This window comes from Periophthalmus magnuspinnatus, chromosome 1 (genome assembly GCF_009829125.3).
Source record: "Periophthalmus magnuspinnatus isolate fPerMag1 chromosome 1, fPerMag1.2.pri, whole genome shotgun sequence".
In the NCBI taxonomy this organism is placed as follows: Eukaryota; Metazoa; Chordata; class Actinopteri; order Gobiiformes; family Gobiidae; genus Periophthalmus; species Periophthalmus magnuspinnatus.
In genome coordinates, this window is record NC_047126.1 from 16,264,149 (window position 1) to 16,281,619 (window position 17,471).

The 17,471-nt window shown below is 37.5% G+C and overlaps 1 protein-coding gene across 1 annotated transcript; it reads right to left on the reverse strand.

The window, feature by feature from the left end:
• Positions 1–32: 32 nt before the first annotated feature.
• On the reverse strand, positions 33–17,213 carry LOC117370773 (phosphatidylinositol 5-phosphate 4-kinase type-2 beta). Its single transcript, XM_033966309.2, has 10 exons — positions 16,609–17,213; positions 12,760–12,857; positions 9,124–9,220; positions 8,236–8,388; positions 6,139–6,285; positions 4,845–4,883; positions 3,740–3,853; positions 2,543–2,804; positions 2,182–2,285; positions 33–1,444 (listed from the first exon to the last, which is right to left on the reverse strand). Exons 1-10 carry the CDS (start codon positions 16,750–16,752, stop codon positions 1,364–1,366), a joined length of 1,239 nt encoding a protein of 412 aa, XP_033822200.1. The 5' UTR covers positions 16,753–17,213; the 3' UTR covers positions 33–1,363.
• Positions 17,214–17,471: the final 258 nt, after the last annotated feature.

Here is a 17,471-nt window from a genome sequence, read left to right on the forward strand (position 1 = left end):
TCTCATAAAAAAGTGCAGGCCAACAACCAAAACAAGATAAAACTCCCTTTAATATGCAATGAACCATTTTCAAGTAACCTTTTTTTCTAAAGTCTCTTGGTAACAAAACAATACTGTATACAAACACAAAATTGCTACATTAATGTAAACAAGATATAAAAATGATTCTTATGGTAATAAAACAAGTATTTGTTGTAGATTTTCCCCTTTTTGTGTGAAGTTTCCACGTAAGACCGACCTCCACCAAGCTCACGGTTAAAATTTCAAAAAATATTCAAAAACAATATGGCAACGTAACATTCAAAACACCAATTTTTTTTTTCCTTTTTTAGTCCGTTTTAGTCATAACACTCACTATCGTCAGTGGTTTTGATGTTTCCAACGGGTGGTGGAGTCTCATGTACACGTCATTGCCATGCATTTTTGATATTGCATTCAGTTACTTATACATACATTAAGGTGTGATTCCCTGTTTTTCCAATTTACTGTTTTAGTTGAGTGAGAGAGAGACAAGATTGATGTTTGGCATGTCAAAAGTGTCATGCAATCTGACCATTCTGTGAAAGTTTACATTGTGTTTGTATCTAACAGAGAAATGAAAACGACAACAACATGAACATAAATAGGTTGCGTTCATGTCACATCACAACATTCTGAAATGCCTATAGTTTATAAATGAGCCGGAGGACCGGTCAGTTTCACTGTCAGACTGCAGATTTGTTGACCTGGTTAATATCTCTGTAATTACTGAACCTATTCACATGAAACAAATACTGTAACCAAGTTCAACATCTCAGATGAAGTGCTCTGAAGTATTCTTTCCCCAATGGCTTCAGAAAGTGTTGCCATTATTCAAACCAAAGGACACGACTGTCGTCAGTTGAATTTTAAACCATAAGATTAATATGCCAACTTTTAGTCAATACCAAACAAATCACATTTTTCAAAAAATAGTGAATCAACCATAGGATTACATAGGCTTCTTCCCTCCTTTTGAAATTATAACATTTAAATTCTTGCACATGAACGCAACCTATTGAGGAGACTTGTACTAATAAACTGTGAACCTCTACAACTGACGCGCTCATTCAAGGCATTCGTGACAAGGATCCTGTGCTGGCGTGAGGAGGAACGACGTGGCAAAATACGACCAATTTCACCAAAAAAGGATAATCAGTTTTCTTAAAGTCATTGTTTTTGTAAATGGGACTTGTAACAGCCTTTTGCACATCCTTCCTGGGGTAGGATTGTAGTTCATCATTTTTTGTTTAAAGGGGAACAAAGTTAGGGACAAGGACAAATTATTGAGGAGGAGAAGAAATAAGTGCGTGGTAAGCGACAGGAGCTGGACTGGGACATGAGTCTATGACAGGATGTTGGACATGAATTCGTAGAATCGCTTGGAGTACTGCTCCGGATTCACTGTCGAGATTTCTGCCCCCGCCTGAGGAGACAAAGCAACCAACAAATGTAATATCAGCTAATGACTCCATTTAGCTCTGTAAAGGGGATCAGGGTAGGTGACACTGACAAAAATTGGTAGCTTATTATTTTTCCAATATTATTCCATAAACTGAAAATATCATGGCAATTTATCAAGAATGTGCATAATCTAGTTTAGGTAAGATTTCAGTCTCAGACAAACGTGAAAGAAAATGTATCCAAAAAGTGCATAAATATTACTTAATACCCTTGTTTGAAATATTAAAAATAAAAGTGGAAAGTAATCACATATTATTGCAATTATCTGTTGTAGTGTTGAAATAAAATTTGCACGTCTTTAATTTAACATTTATAATATTATTGATGATTCCATATATTACCCACCTCTAGTCTGAGATGTATTGTTTAAATGGGAAGAGTCTAGCTGGTCAGACAAAGTAACTGTTAAGTAAAATAATGTCAAATTTTTTTAAGGGACTGCATTTTTTAAGGGACAAGCCTATGGTAATTCACATCAGTGACTAAATATGTTTCATCGTGCATGCACCATGGTTCATTTAAAACTTAATAAGCAGGTAAAATCTTGGTTTTTCCATAATCTCACCAGTCATACCCATATTTTGGGGTTTAAACACTAGACTCAATTTCAAATAGACTCAAGTTCAAAGAGACTGCTGTCTCTACATGTATGAAATAAAATATATTAAATAAAAATAAATTATATCCAAGCACACTGACCCCATGTTTCACAGTTTTGGCAGCATGTGCAGCTTTTTTCTTTGCGTCATAGTGCGTGAGGATGTCGATGATGGCCATGAAGTACACCTCCTTTTTCACAGCTCCTGAAAAAACAACAACATAGAACACTTTCACCTTTGACCCTTGAATCAGAAGAAATTAATCAAGCATTAAACAACAATCTGTGTTTGGTCTGCTACAGATGACCCCTGCATTTCAATTTAAGGATAGTCTAGTGAGGTAAACCCAGAACAGGGCAAAAAGACTCAACACACAAGTGAACCATGACGTGTGTGTGTCTGTGTGTGTATATATAAGTATGTATGCGTGTGCATGCTAGCCTCCAGCCTAAAACGCTCACCGTCCTGGCTCTTGATTGCGTAAACGTCCACGGAGGGGTCGAACTCTCCGGGGCCAAAGAATCCCCCACAGTTCAGAGGGTTCCCAGGGCTGTCTGGAGGCGTCCCGAATGAGCCGGTCAGAGCTCCGCCCCCCATTCCGTCTGCCTCATACTCCTCCTCCTCCCCCCCTGCCTCCACATCCATCTCCTCCTGCTCTGCCCGCTCCACGTCATGTATGCCCACCAGCAGACTATAGTCCATGATCTTTAGTGTGGCCAAGAACTGCAAAACAAAATATGACAAATCTTAAACAGTTTGATTATGGTGAGCTGGTTATAGATATTGTATTTTCAGTATTTAATATTCAACTATAAATTGCGAGATAATTACTTTACATTTTTACATTTCAATGTAAACCACAATATTAATCTTAAACAGCCTAATAACTTTATAACTGAGAACCCCCGACTCTTCATTGTGCATTTCATTGTAAAAAGCAACAACATCATACAGGATTACTCAAACATGAATGAAATAATCGAAATACTACTTTGCTGTGGCATGTATCTTTTTATAAAGTGAGCTGACAGAAGTTTGACTATACTTTCATTGTTGTTTTCTAAATTGTGGACACTGCAGTTATTTTATTATGTCAGTGTACGCACTCAAAAAGTGTGCCGACAACATGAAAGCAACATTGCGTGGCTTTAAATAGCTAAGAGTTAATAGAGAAGTCAATATTCAAAGTTGTATTGCTGCACATTCTATGAGCTGGCAATACCGTGTCTAACCACTTGGGGGCGGTGTAGCGGGTGTTGTTCAAAGGGAATCCTTCACTGTCTCATCAAAAACTGCTTGGTTTTGCCTTTGGGGAAAAAGCCTGCCGAGTTTAAAACAATAACACATGGTCGATTTCCTACTGTTTATTTAAGAACTGTGGGAATTTTGACACATTTACCATCATCTTTAAGAACTTAATACCACTTTTATATTTGATTATATTTATATTTAGTTAACAAATAGTTCATTCTAATTAAGGGTGGAAAATTAATTGCATTTTTAATTGAGAATGACATTCAGTCATTTGTAATTGTCAGAATACTCAAAATGTACCTTTTAATTTTAATTATCTTAAATGGGATAAAGGTGCATTTGATATGAACAGGAATAACTAATCAATCAGAATAATTAAAATGTTATTAATCAAAGCCTCTTACCTCAACGTCACGTTTTAACTTGTCCAAAAATAACTTCTTATTGTCGTCTCCTATTTGCAGCTTATGGCCTTCATTCAAGAAGTCGTTGTCTTTAAAAGTGGGGAGTTCTTTAGCCTAAACAAACAGGTGGAGAAATGTTTAAACATTTATGACTTTGGTAAATCAAAATAACTATTTATTTATAACCTTTGTTTGACTTAAGTTTTACTTAATGGCCCCATTATGAGTGAGTCCTTGTTATCTTATCACCATCACAGTACTAAAAGCATGTACACTGGCAGTGGCCTAAAGCACACAAGATAAAAGCACTGCTCTACAAGAGTGGTGCTCAAACTTTATATATTTGGCTTTCAAAATACCAACTGCGGGCTAAAATGACCATTACTAAATAGAGCCAAATTATATAACACTAAATCAGGAGTTAGTATGAAACTTGCATAAGACTATAATCAGAAAACATTTCCTTTTATTTCTTCATCTTATTTATTTAAAAGTGAACTATGTAACATTTGTGATTGATCCGCTACCCACTTGTCTCCGGGGAGAAGATGAATATTGCCTAGAATATTTAAAAGTATGGCATTTAACTTATACAAGAAGGTGACATCAGCAGGCCAAGTTACAGGTCAGAACTGTGGATAGGACCTGTTTTCAAGGTACTTTTTAGCACTTCAAACACCTGCTGTTCATTAAATGCAAGATGGATGCAATTGATATCATACAGTGGAATATTCCAGACTAAGCAATTACATTTCCATGGAGGAAAGCAGGTGGCAAACCCTTGACAAGAAATGTAGGACTATACCAGGATTATAGTCCTATGTTATAGTCCAGGATTGAGGACTAGTGCACGTACTTGGGACTTTATTGTATAATTACAAATAAGATGGGTATTCCCAAAAGAAACATTCAAGATGATTAAATCAAAACTCCCGTGTAAGACAAGCAGTACCCAGACCACAGCTTGTTAACCAATGTTTTCGTGAACTACATCTGCAGACTTAATTTAGATGTGATTTTATCAGCAAGTTTGTCTGGGGGTGAGCTGGGGGCATTTATTTCTGTCACCTCATTCCACCAGCTGTCAACACAAAATGAAACGCACCTTCTCCTTGTCACTGGCTTCCCTTGAGACTGTGGATCCCTTAAAATGAGAAGAAAAGGAGACAAAATTAGCACAAGAATCAAAGATGTTTTAAAAATACAACTGCAGATATGTTCGCTTAGTAAACATGTTTCTCTTGACAGCCTCTCGGTGATGTTGGATGTTTTTAGGTTTGCACTTGGCAGAGCATGAAGCGTTCACAGAAAGCTGAGAATAATAAAATCTGTTTTGAAATAGAGTGCTGTTTTACACTTTGCTCCTGGATGTGAGAAAGTGACATTTGTTTTGTGTCATTTTCGGGGGGCTGAGCTTTCAGGGAATCCAACAATGGCCCGAACTCAAGGGACTGCGATAAACAGCTGCATCTGCTCTGTCTTTTGGAGCAGAACGCTTTGTGCACGCTCTGAGCTCCTGTTAGCAGCTTTAGTCAAACAAATATTTACCTTCAGAATACATTTTTTTCCACTGCCAAGAGAAATGCGGATCCTACCTATTTTGTGCAATTTTACTAGCCTAGTAGCCAGACACAAATTTGAAAATAAGAAAAGTTTGGTGACAAGAAATCCTAACCTACAATTTTCATCTCTGATTTAATTATACCACCTAGAAGGTGTATTCATTGAACAATTTCAGCTTTTTCATTAGAATTGAACATAGTTTGAGCCCAGTAGACTTCAACATTATTGTGCCACAAAAGAATAACTATAGAAAATTGCATAGCAAAATAATTGACAATGTAGAGTATATATATGAGCCTTACAATCTCATCTGTGTTTCTATTTCAAATACATATAGAGACCATTAACTTATATCAATTATTCTGTCCCTTTTGCAATGAGATTCAAAAATTCATGTTAGGGGAATTGGTGAGTCATGTGGTATTTGTGCAAGTGTGAACACACCATATCAAAATTGGGACTAAGTGGTAACTAAATTTCTAACTAAACCTGGACTAGACGAGGACTACACCGGGGTCAAAAAGGAACAAACCTGGAAAATGTGAATGCCCCTTAACTGCATCAATGGACGTGAAGAGGCTCATAGTTAGAGTCTGTGGCTTCAGTACTTTTGTAATATGATATGTTACAATATGACAATATGTCTATTATGCTCAGGGTAAAAGGATTTTACGATTTCATTTTTGACAATTGCAAAGCACAGCATGTTTCTTCTCACAATATTTTATACAAAAATTTGACCTTGGGACATTTCTAGTTTAATTTAAGCAGCTGTAATGAGTGCAATATTGTTTTTTTCTTGTAAATATCCACATGGTGCCTAGACGGTGTGATACCTTGAGGTCATATTTGCGGTGCACGGTGAGGCGATGGCTGAATACATTCCTGGTGACCACCATGTAAGTCTCCACTCCGTCCACTGTGAGCCGGTACATGCCCAAGAACTGAGGGAGCAGCGTGTTGCCATGACACTCCACAATGAACTGGACAAAGAAGAGAGAGAGTGGGTGAAGAAACAGAGAGAGGGAGAGAAGAGAGAGATAGAGAAGAGGGGGTTGAAGGAGAGGAGAGGACGGGGACGAGGAGAAGAGGCAGGGGGAAGACACAGATAGAGAGGGGGGGGGCAGGAGGAAGGGGAAGAAAAAAAAGGGGGGATGAGACAGGAAGGAGAGAATAGAAAAGAGACAGAAGGAACAGGGGTGAGAAAAAGAGTGAAGAGAAATGAGAAAGAGAGGGGTGAGAGAAAGAGAAGGAGGAGGATAGAGAAACATGAGAGAGGGAGGTGAGGAATGAGAGGAGTAAAAAGAGAGGCAGAGGAAAAAGTAAACTGATTAGAAATTGGCAGGCACTAGATCAACAGTAGTGAACAATTAAACAATGAGATTATAGATTGCAATACAATGAAATAAGTAATAAGACTGGATCTAATGGCACATGGGTATTTGCATTTTCTTCCTTCCAATTTTTTCTTTATGCTAATAAGACCATGTGAAAAAATTCTTACATCCCACATAACAGTAGACCAGCATCAATTCCAAGTTTGTTAGTTAATCAAAGAATAGTATTTCTATATTTTGTCCCTTTTTCAGCAGTAAGCAACCAGCCTACATCTTATTCTATATTCTGTATTAATTTCTTTTACATCTACCAACCTTTGACTATCTGCGCTCAGTCTTTCACAAGCCGTTTATCTAACAGCTCTACTTCAGCATCCTAACCACATCTCTCCACTCGCTACGCTAGATCATCCCAATACAGAGTTCAGGCAGGTTTCAGCAAATTAAATGTAATGCTTTTTAGTGCCTTTTAAAATGTGGTATTTCAAGATTTTTTATGCCATAACATGACACCAAAGCAAGACATGTTTTTATCATTTCAAAACTATGGATTTGTAAGCGTTCCATTGGGAAGCAGAATGATGAGAACATGTCCTTTACATTTTAGATGATGCAAGAAATTAACATGTCTATATTGAATAAATCCAATATGCATTAGTTATCATTAGTTATTAATATGGCCAACATCTCCAAAATATAAACATGAGCTGTACCTCACTGTACCAATAGGGCATTAGGCAATTCGGTATCACCTCCAAGTAAAACGTTCCAACTCAATCAATCAACCAATATAACTTAATTTATCCCAGAGGGGCCATTAAGCAACAGGTGGGGTCAGCAGGGGGGCTCATTCTTATTCCACTCTCCTTGATTTTGCTACCCCCATCAACAATCTACCTCCATCTTGAAGCTTTTCCAATTACAAACTTGTAAACTTGTTCACGATTTCATAAATATTCCTCTTAGGCATCTCTCACTGCTCGCTCAACTGCTGTAGTCGAGTATAAGAGCCGAAATCCTGATATCTTACAGCAATATTTTTCTGCAGTTTTTGAGCTGTAACAAACTTATACGCAATAGAGAAAAAAGCAGTGTCTGAAACTAGGGATTTTGTAATACAGGTTGTTTGTGTATTTTCTAGTTCGTAAGTTTGCTAAGGGCACTCCAAAATGGCTAAATATTACATTCATTAACTGTGTGAATCAGTTAATTGAAATTAGATTTTATTTTTTAAGGCACACCTGGCAATGTCTCAAGGCACAATAGTCTTCCTCGGCACACTGGCCAAAAATCAATGCCTTACTCTATACCACATTCCTGTCAGAAATAGTAAAGCATTTGCTAGCATGTCTGAAAATGAAATGATCAATGTAAATGACATTGACACACACACACACACACACACCGCTACTGATCTAAAACAAATTAGTACACATTCAAACACATGTCTAATATTTTCCTGGCTTTTTCTTACCCAGTGCAGTTGAATGCCTCTCCTTGTCTACTCTGTGCCTAATATAAATCGGACTGTACAGTTACACACAGCAGGTAACAGCAGTTATCCGGTTATCATGTGTGTGCACAGTGTGGTTTTACCTGGTGGTATTTTTTGAGGATGTTGTGCATCTCGGCGATGTCCTCGCTCGACACAGTTTTGATGACAAAACGATGATCGTAGCTTGACAGGAAGCGATTCCCAAAGCGCCCCTGTGAGTCGCTGTTCAGGGGGGCACTCCGTGTTAGAGAGTTCTGATAAAACGACACAAAAGCAGCAATAAGATCAGTTCATTGAACAATGTTTCCCAGTAATGTAGGAGAATGCTGTGGCTCCCAATGACCCCAAGGTGGACAGTAAATTTGCTACAAAATAACAGATTATTAGACTTATTTCCAGAGGTTCTGGACTTTTGTCTTAATTTCTAAATTCATCTGCCAACAGCATATGGAAAATAATAAAAAGAGATTAAAAAGTTAACAGTTACATTTTAAACATTTGTTCAATTTTGTTTCTAGGTCATATTACTCTTTAACTCTTTAACTGAATTTCAACTTGTATCAGTAATTTTAAATATACAAAACTTCTAATCCAAAAACTTCCACGTTTACATGCCCACCAAAGGTCTGATCATTATTTGATTTCTGGACATATTAGATTATTAAAACATGTTAATGGTTACATCTGATTACTGATAACGAGGACAACCTAATGTGGCAAAGACAAAAATGAAAAAGAAAATGAGAACTTAAGTTTCAAAGTGCTTTGTTTTCCAAATACTAGAGATTTATTTTGTATATGTAAATCAGATCTTATTATTGGCTTATCTGTTTTCATGTCTATGCAAATGTACCCAAAAGAATAACTTAGATTGATTAGGTGACAATTCAAAAGCTTGAAATAGGCATTACTAGTGCCTTCACCATATCCTTATTACACATTTGCAGAAACACTCTTGTACAGTACTGGGTTTTTCTTGCAGTACTGACCTGGTAGTCCTGGTCATCAATGCTGAAGCGCTCCCTCAGGTTTCTGAATACCATGGGGCAGTACTCTTTGAACTTAAAGCGACTAGGCAGATTTTCTCTGGTGAACACAGACACAGGGAAAAGGATTTAGTGAGGCCTAATGATGCATACTAAGCAGCTGAAACAATAGGCTGGCTCTCCTTCTCTATGCATGTTTAGAAGTCAGTAGTAACAGAGCATGATTACAGTTATTTACAACGCTTTAATAAGTAGTTTGGAAATACAGTTTACAGTTAAATCAATTCAAAGGCAATATAAAAATGGTTTTCCTTGTTTTAATACTTGTTTTGTAGTAGTAGAAGTAATGGTGGTAGCAGTTGTAGTTATAGTAATAGTAGTAAAAGTAGCTGTGAATGTAGTAGCAGTAGCAGTAAACAGACTAGCAGCAGTGGTAGTAGTAGCAGTAGCAGCAGTAGTAGTAGTAGTAGCGTTGTTTGTAAGGAGTGATAAAAAATGATTTCTGATGTTTATAGTATGGACAAAGCGCTATTGCTAAGAAATATTCAAAATTGAAAGGCATCTGTTTTGTCAAAAAATCAAAGTTTCCTCCAAAAAGACAGTTTGCTCTCAATCATAGGATCCACACACTGAGTTGGCCATCACAGATGTAGCTCCAGGGGCTGTGAGCTCTGTTTATCTGATGACTAAGAAACACTCATTTGCATGTGATGCCCACAGTTTCATAGCGGCCACACTGATTGTGTGGTTTAAAATCCAGATGCACTTTGTAGAAATAATGTTTACCGACTCTATGTGGTCCAGCAGACTCAATAGGCATAGCTATTATAGACATACAAAACAGAAACTTGAAATGCACCATGTAACTTTTCTGGTGGAGGTAACGCCACCTGCTTGTCTCCATGAGGATGTTATTGCTTTGCCTAGAATGTTCCACACTACGATGACCCAGTAAGAAGAATGCATGATTTTCAAGGTACTTTTGAGCAATAAAAAAATTAGGTAACTGAATAAATGTCAGATAAATAGAACAGAAAATATGCAGAATAGAATATTCCAATAAAAGAAAGAATATATCCATGGAGACAAGCAGGTGCCATACCCTCCACCAGAAAAGTTACACAGTTCATCTTTAATAACACAATCTACAAAATGACAAAAGAACACAATTTACCTTCAAAGGATGTACAGAAATAAAGTAAATCTCTATAGAGATTTTGTTGAGGTGTGGAAAAATGTGTCAAAAAATGTGTTAGCTAAACTTGTGCTACATAAATATAGATATTTGCTGTGATAATAAACTTTTCAGGTATTGTCAGCAAAAAATACACATAATCACTTGTATTAAGCAATCAGATCAATGTATTTTAGGGTGTACTGTATATATGATCACATCAAATCTGGGACTCCAGTGACTAAACCTGGACTTGGCCAGGACCAAACCAAGTCTACATCAGGACTAAAATGGGCTCAAGTTAAACTCTGGAGTAAGATCTCTATCATTCTGAGAAATGGTTGGTTTTGCGTCTTAATGAAACAAGCAAGATGAAGCCATGTTTTGATTTCTAGGTTCTGCAACTTGCAAAAAACAACAAGCACCTGGGCAGGTTTCTACTTTCTACATATTCTATATCTTCTACATTATTAGATTTTTTCAGTAACACATAATAATAACTACACCTACCTAATTAGTATTCCTAATGAACAACAAATAGTTTATTGAGGCTTAATACTTGAACTCCTACTTTAATTAAGTAGTTACTAAGCCTGAATCATTCTTAATATTAATAAGTTACTTGTTTGTTCATCCTTAAATAGGTCGTTCTTCATGCTTTATTAAGGCTAATTAATGTGTACTTACTATTGGTATTTTTTGCCATGAAATATCTAAAAGGTAAATTCACAAATGTTGAAAACGATCATTTCTATTATTGACTAGACAATACAATTTGCTGCATTTAAACAAAAAGCATTATATTCATTTTAGCTGCCCCCCATCTGTATCACATATTGCATTCCTATAGCATGTTGTGATGTCACCTGAAACCCAGGAAGTGTATTGGAAAAATGCCAGTAGAAGCCTTCTTCTAGTTAAATTACTTTCGCACAAACAACCAAAACAGTTGCAGTTGTGGCTAAGTCACACTCAACATTTGAATTGCAAAGGTGCGCAGTTTGCTTTGAGAACTGTCATTGTGGAGGCAACTTAGCACGATTTCACTTCCTGTAATGCCACATTCAGAAAGCAGCAGAGTAACATGTTTAGAAGTAAGAGTCGCAACACGACTAGAAATCTTTGTACTGTCAAGGGTTCCACAATATATCGCAATCGAAATTAAATTGCAATTGGAGTTGGTGAAACAAATCACAAAGGCTGGCATTATTTAGATAATAGAATGTCCTCTGCAACAAACAAAATATTATGCCTTATTACAGAAAAATCTTGTGGTACCTGTAGTTTCGACCTCTACAAACATGTTCTGAAACATATGGCAAGTATTGGTTTCAGTTTCCTATTTCAGTCTTCTCTAAAATAATAATAATAATAATAATAATGCCTTACACTTGTAATGCGCTTTACAGGCTTGTCAAAGCCTCTCAAAGCGCTACACTATAGTCATTATTCATTCATTTCCACACTTGGTGATGGTAAGCTACTATTGTAGCCACAGCTGCCCTGGGGAGACTGACGTGTGAATGTGAATCCTACTCTTTAAACATATACTGCAAATCAAATTGTGCAGCCTGACTGGGGATTTGGGTTTTTTCCAGGTATAATGTATCACTTTTGGAGTCCAGCCAGTGCCAGTTATTACCAAAAATGACCAAAACCAATATTTTTGCCATCCGCTATATGAGTGTGCACACGCTTTGCTGTAAAAATAACTGATATAAAATGTAAAAACACATTCCACATTTCTGCACTTTTGTGGTTCATTTTACAGCCCATTCACATTTGTCTGATAACTTAAAACAACAAAAAGGTTTTAACTTATTTCTGTTGGACTGTGAAAATGTATTTTGGTAATCATTGCAGGGATAATCCAAAATGATATTGAATATTCATTTTTGCCAATATCATTCACTCCTTACAACATCTTGATGAAATATTTCCCATATGATGATGATGATTTGTTTATTTCAAGCATTGGTCTAGGGCAATTTTTTAAAACTGCATGAATAAACTTTGAATGCATCACATTTACCAAATGTTTTAGATTAAAAAGAAACTTTAGTCTAAAGACATTTTGTAAATGCGATACATTCAAAGTTTAATCAAAGTTGATTTATTCGCTTTTGCTCAAAAAGGAGTGGGATGAAGAAATACTTATTTGTTCCCACCCCCGTGGTATGCATGTAAAATACATTTCTAGTATATTAATATAATTACTGTGTGCTTTTGTAAATTCTATTAACTTGTTTCAGTCCCAATACATGTTCAGTAAAACCATAGATCTTCATGTGATGACCAGGTGTATTTGGTACATCTAATAATTGCTATTAATAAATGCATTCAATATCTATTTTGAATCAAGGTTACTGTATCCTTGTTATCCAACGCCACAGGCTGATCTTACAGCAATTTAAGCTTGGATTAAGGCTGGTGCTGTTGACAGAGTGAGATAACAGAGTACCTACTTGTTAAATAGGTGGTTGTCCACTTTGATCTTACTGTAGGCTTTAAAGTCATCTGGCATCAACATTACTGGTACAGGCACATTACTTAGCTCATTGATCTGAAAGAGAGAAGTAAATAGACAAGTTTAGAGTTAAACATATCACAAGACACTGAAAGAACATCTTACTTTCTAAACTAAACTATTAAACATTGTAAAAGTGAATGTAATTGACTGAATACTGACTTTTAAATAGGATCAGGAGTAACTATGTTGCCAGTAAATCTTATCGAACGAGGACTCAAGACACATTAAAAGGGAACATATATATTATGTAAGTAACTTGTGAGTATTCCTGTATTGTAAGTATTCTTGTATTGTCCTGCATTTGATGCTTAAGTGCACAGACAATTTATGTTTTCACCTACAGCCTATCTCCACCCATTTTTCCAAAAACATGCAGACTCTGGGTCATACATAGGCTGGAAATGTATCAGTTACTATGGTGAAATACCACTATGAAGAGAAGTTGCATCTCAGTTCTGCAGTTTTGAACGGGAAGTAAATGGACCAGTTTCTGTGATCAAGTTGTTTCAGCTCAATATTGGAGTTTGCAATGAACAAAACGTAATATTGTGATCAACTTGTGTTATAGTTTAATACAAAATGCATGTAAAGCATAATATGTATTCTTTAAAGGTTAAAACCAAAACAAACTTAGACTTAAAATGGATCCAGAACCATATGGTCCAGGACCAAATCAAATGTGACCGTAGAAATGGGACTAAAACAGGCATGCAGAAGTTAAAACTTTTCAGTTTATTTTGAGACACAGTTTATATTGAGGGTTTAACAAAAAAAAATCCCAGACTTTCAAGCTCACGAGGCCAAAGTGTGCACTAAGCACAAAAGCTTCAAACTGTTTGTACAAGTGAGTCACTGCTTATTAAAAGAAGAGTGATTCACTGATGAGGCAGCATTTTAAACATCTGCACTTGAAAATCTCTGGCACAGTCTGTTTACTATAACCATAATCATTAACTTTTCACCTCAACAGACCCCAAAACAAGGGCAGGGGGATCAGATCAGCTCCAAACGCCTGGGATACAATCAAAACGCTGATTCAGTTTTAAGTAAGCGATATGATTTGCCTCCCATTATCATTATGTTACAAGATATTACCGTTAACCAGATGCTGATCTATACTAATTATGTGAACAATCTGTACTGGGGAAAAAATAAATAAATAGAAATACCACACAGAGGGCAACTGTACCATTAAAGGAACTATAATTCTGGGTTGAAAATTACACCAGAGTAGATATAGTCTTTTTAACATAATAATTATCATTTATTATAATATTTTATTTTTATCATTGTGACTAAACGAAAAAGTTATGTGAAAAAACACAGGATTACAGTTTGTGATTGCCGAATACATCTTCACTGAAAACATTAGACAATTCTCATAAAAGCATGGTTGAAGTGAAAAACACCATGAAAGGTAATTTGAGATTTGTCTAATAGATTTGATGTGCATTACGGTAATTTGAACTAAATGTCCACTGGAAGGAAGCAATTACAATGAGACAGGAGCCAATAAAAAAGAAAATACCCAAACTATACTCATCAACATCTGATAAAGAAAACAGGAACTTTGAATGTTTAGAAAAGTGCTATAAAAGTCATGTATTATGATTATTATTAAAATGTATTTTCTGAGTACATTTGCAAAACTTATGTTCACAGCAGAGTGGGCAAAAATATTACTATCACTGATTAATGATGTGTTAATTACCACTACGTAATTATACATCAGTGGTCACAAGAGTCAAAAAAGCAGTAAAAGGATAATAAGGCTGGAAGGTAGGGCTGGGTGATTTTGCCTACAAATAAAATTGTCCAATTTTCCCCCATATTTCTTCAGTGAGAAAAACTAGATAACTCTACCAATAATTACTTCTTTTTTGCATATTCTAAATATTCTTTATACATCTACAGTATGTTTCTAGAAAGAATACTGACATCAAACAAGCTGCGTACAACATGAGCCAAACAACCAGTGACAGTGCGTGGAAAGTGTTCTCTGGTGCTGAAGCTGAGGCGCGATTAAAAATGCATTCAACTTGTGAGTTTGAGAAAAGTGCTTTGATGAAAAGTCTGTTTGATGTCTTGGATCGACTTCCCGCCCACACCTCAAATAAGCGGGCCTGCGTGTAGCTTCCCACACGCACCACCCGAGTTACTGGAGCTGCTGCAGTGGTAGTCATATTATTAACAGGATACTTAGTCCACGCATTTTACACTTAGGGACAGAGCTGTTAGTATTTCATGGTTTGTATAGACTCTTACATGGCATATCTTAAAATGTGTTATCTTGTTATATCTGTAATAATAATGCATTGTTTTTGTATTGTGGTTTTCTTGACAGTCAAACATAATTTTTGTGGCATTATTCATTCACTCCCCACATACAGTGGTGATCTACTATATCTACAACTGACTTGCCAGTCCCTCCTACTTTCTGTTTGAAGTGTATCAGTCAACTGTTGTATTTTAAGTTGATCCAATCACAGCAGCTTATTTGTAGCACACAACTCTAAAATGCACAAGACATCTCTCAAATAACCAATGTGTTTTTCTGATTGGTTAATTTGCCTGTCAGTCACTGCTGGAGGAAGGATACAGTTCCAGGATATATGACTTTGGCAAGTGTCTGATTTTGACTGGCCAGTTAAACTGTCCTGGAGCAGACTGACACAAATTTAGCCCCCAGTATCCTCTCTGAACGCCACCAGCCACTGACACACCACAATCAAGCAAGGTGGCCAAAATGTCTTGCTCATGGACACAACAGCAGCCCATATCTAATACGTTCAATAATAGTGATGAATAATATGCAAATACTTAAGACCGGAGCATGAAGATAAAAAAAAAATGACCTACATAAGATCATTACTATTTTGTTACAATTCATTAAATATACCATCTCTTATCTGGAGACTTGGTATGCTGCTTTTTCTTGGTTTCTTGCTTTAGTAAGACTCATCTAGGATCATTAATACCCACTCTGCATGGCTGGGGGCTTCTCTATTCAAAGTTAGAGAGGCGGTATCCCGGCGCTTGGGTGTGCGTACGTACGGACAAGCCAATGCTGAGGTGTAATGCATTGCACAGTGGGCAAGAACACAAAACTGCTGCTGGTGCAAAACCTCCCCATCCATCAACACGGAGCATTCTGTCCTTCAGTATGCTTAAATAGTCTAAGGGTGCCAACGCCACAAGGCAATGCGATAGTGTACGTCCCTTGCGCCATTTATAATGCTGAGAAGATGCAATAATAGACAGTAGCAAGAATATCTACATAGGCTACATAGGAGAATTACGTGCAGGTTTGCTCGCTTCAAGATGCTGCCGTTCTGTTCTGTCTAGCCGTATGCATGTGTGTAGCCGTGGCGTCTGCGGTCACACCCCTCCCTGTTGCCCCTTGCAGCTCACGACCTGGTTCCCAAACAGCCCCATACATGATTCATGATGTCAGATTGTTGTCTCTGCCCATTCTACAACAAGCACGCAAATCCGAGAGTCACACCTACGGCTGCGTTTTTGCCTTTCGCTAGAAAATCTCTGCAATGTACACAGGCATGCGACCGAATTGTGCATGAACCAACTACACAAACGACATGGTTAACTCCGAGACAGTGCACCCTACTACATGCACAGTTAATTAAATAGTAATAGACGCTGAAATGACTATATGGCTGACAATCACAAATTTTAGTGCAGTCCTATAGCAGCTGGCTAGCAAGCTAGCAAAATCAAAACAGCAGCATAAACAGGGTAAAAACAAAGGAATTTAGAAAATATTTACCGTGTGGTTGACTCCCCACATTAAAACGCTGAGAATAGGCTCGCTTGCACGGAATAGTTTGACTTTCTGTCCTATAAAATGCTTCTTTTTAGTCTTGGTTTTGCTGGCGCTGACGGGCGCAGCGCTGGTGCAGTTGGATGACATGTCTCCGGATGAATTCAGCTCCGCGCGACTATCGCTGTCGTTCAAAGCTTTTACTATAGAAACGTGTGAAATTAAGAGCTTTAAACGTCTATAAGTGCATCCTGCTCGTTGTCCAGCCCGCTGAGTCTCTGGATGAGGGTAAACTGTGCTGTTGGTCAGCGGTGGAGCATTTTGCGCCGTCACCACCCTTCCTCCTCCGGAGCAGAGCAGGCCGCGGGAGACGAGCCTTCAGCCGGCCATGGAGCTCCAGGCAGCGGCGTGGGAACAACCAGCCTCGGCCTCAAACACTCGGCCAACAGCTACTCTGCTTCGCCTTCGTCCGCAGCCCTCAAAGTGACGTGATGTTGCTTTAGTTGGACATCGGTAACCCCATCATGATGTTGTCTCCAGTTGTTGTCAGTCACTGGGGTCTCCTCAAGATGGCGTCTGTGCTGCACTCCACAGTCAACAGCGCCCCCAGCTGGCCGACATGTGGAAACACAAGAGGTGTTAAAAGTACAGGGAAATAAATATTATACAGGCCTTTTGGTCAGAGTGATACACTGTAATGATGAATGATGGATTTAAAGGTTTCTGAACAAATACACAGTAGAACACCAAACAACAGTCATGTTTTTTCATCAGTTGTGAGTCAATAAAGCAGAATCGGATATTGTTAAATCACGTAGCCTCAAGTAAAAAAAAGAGTCGAAAATCTGCCGTATCCTAACAAGTGCACC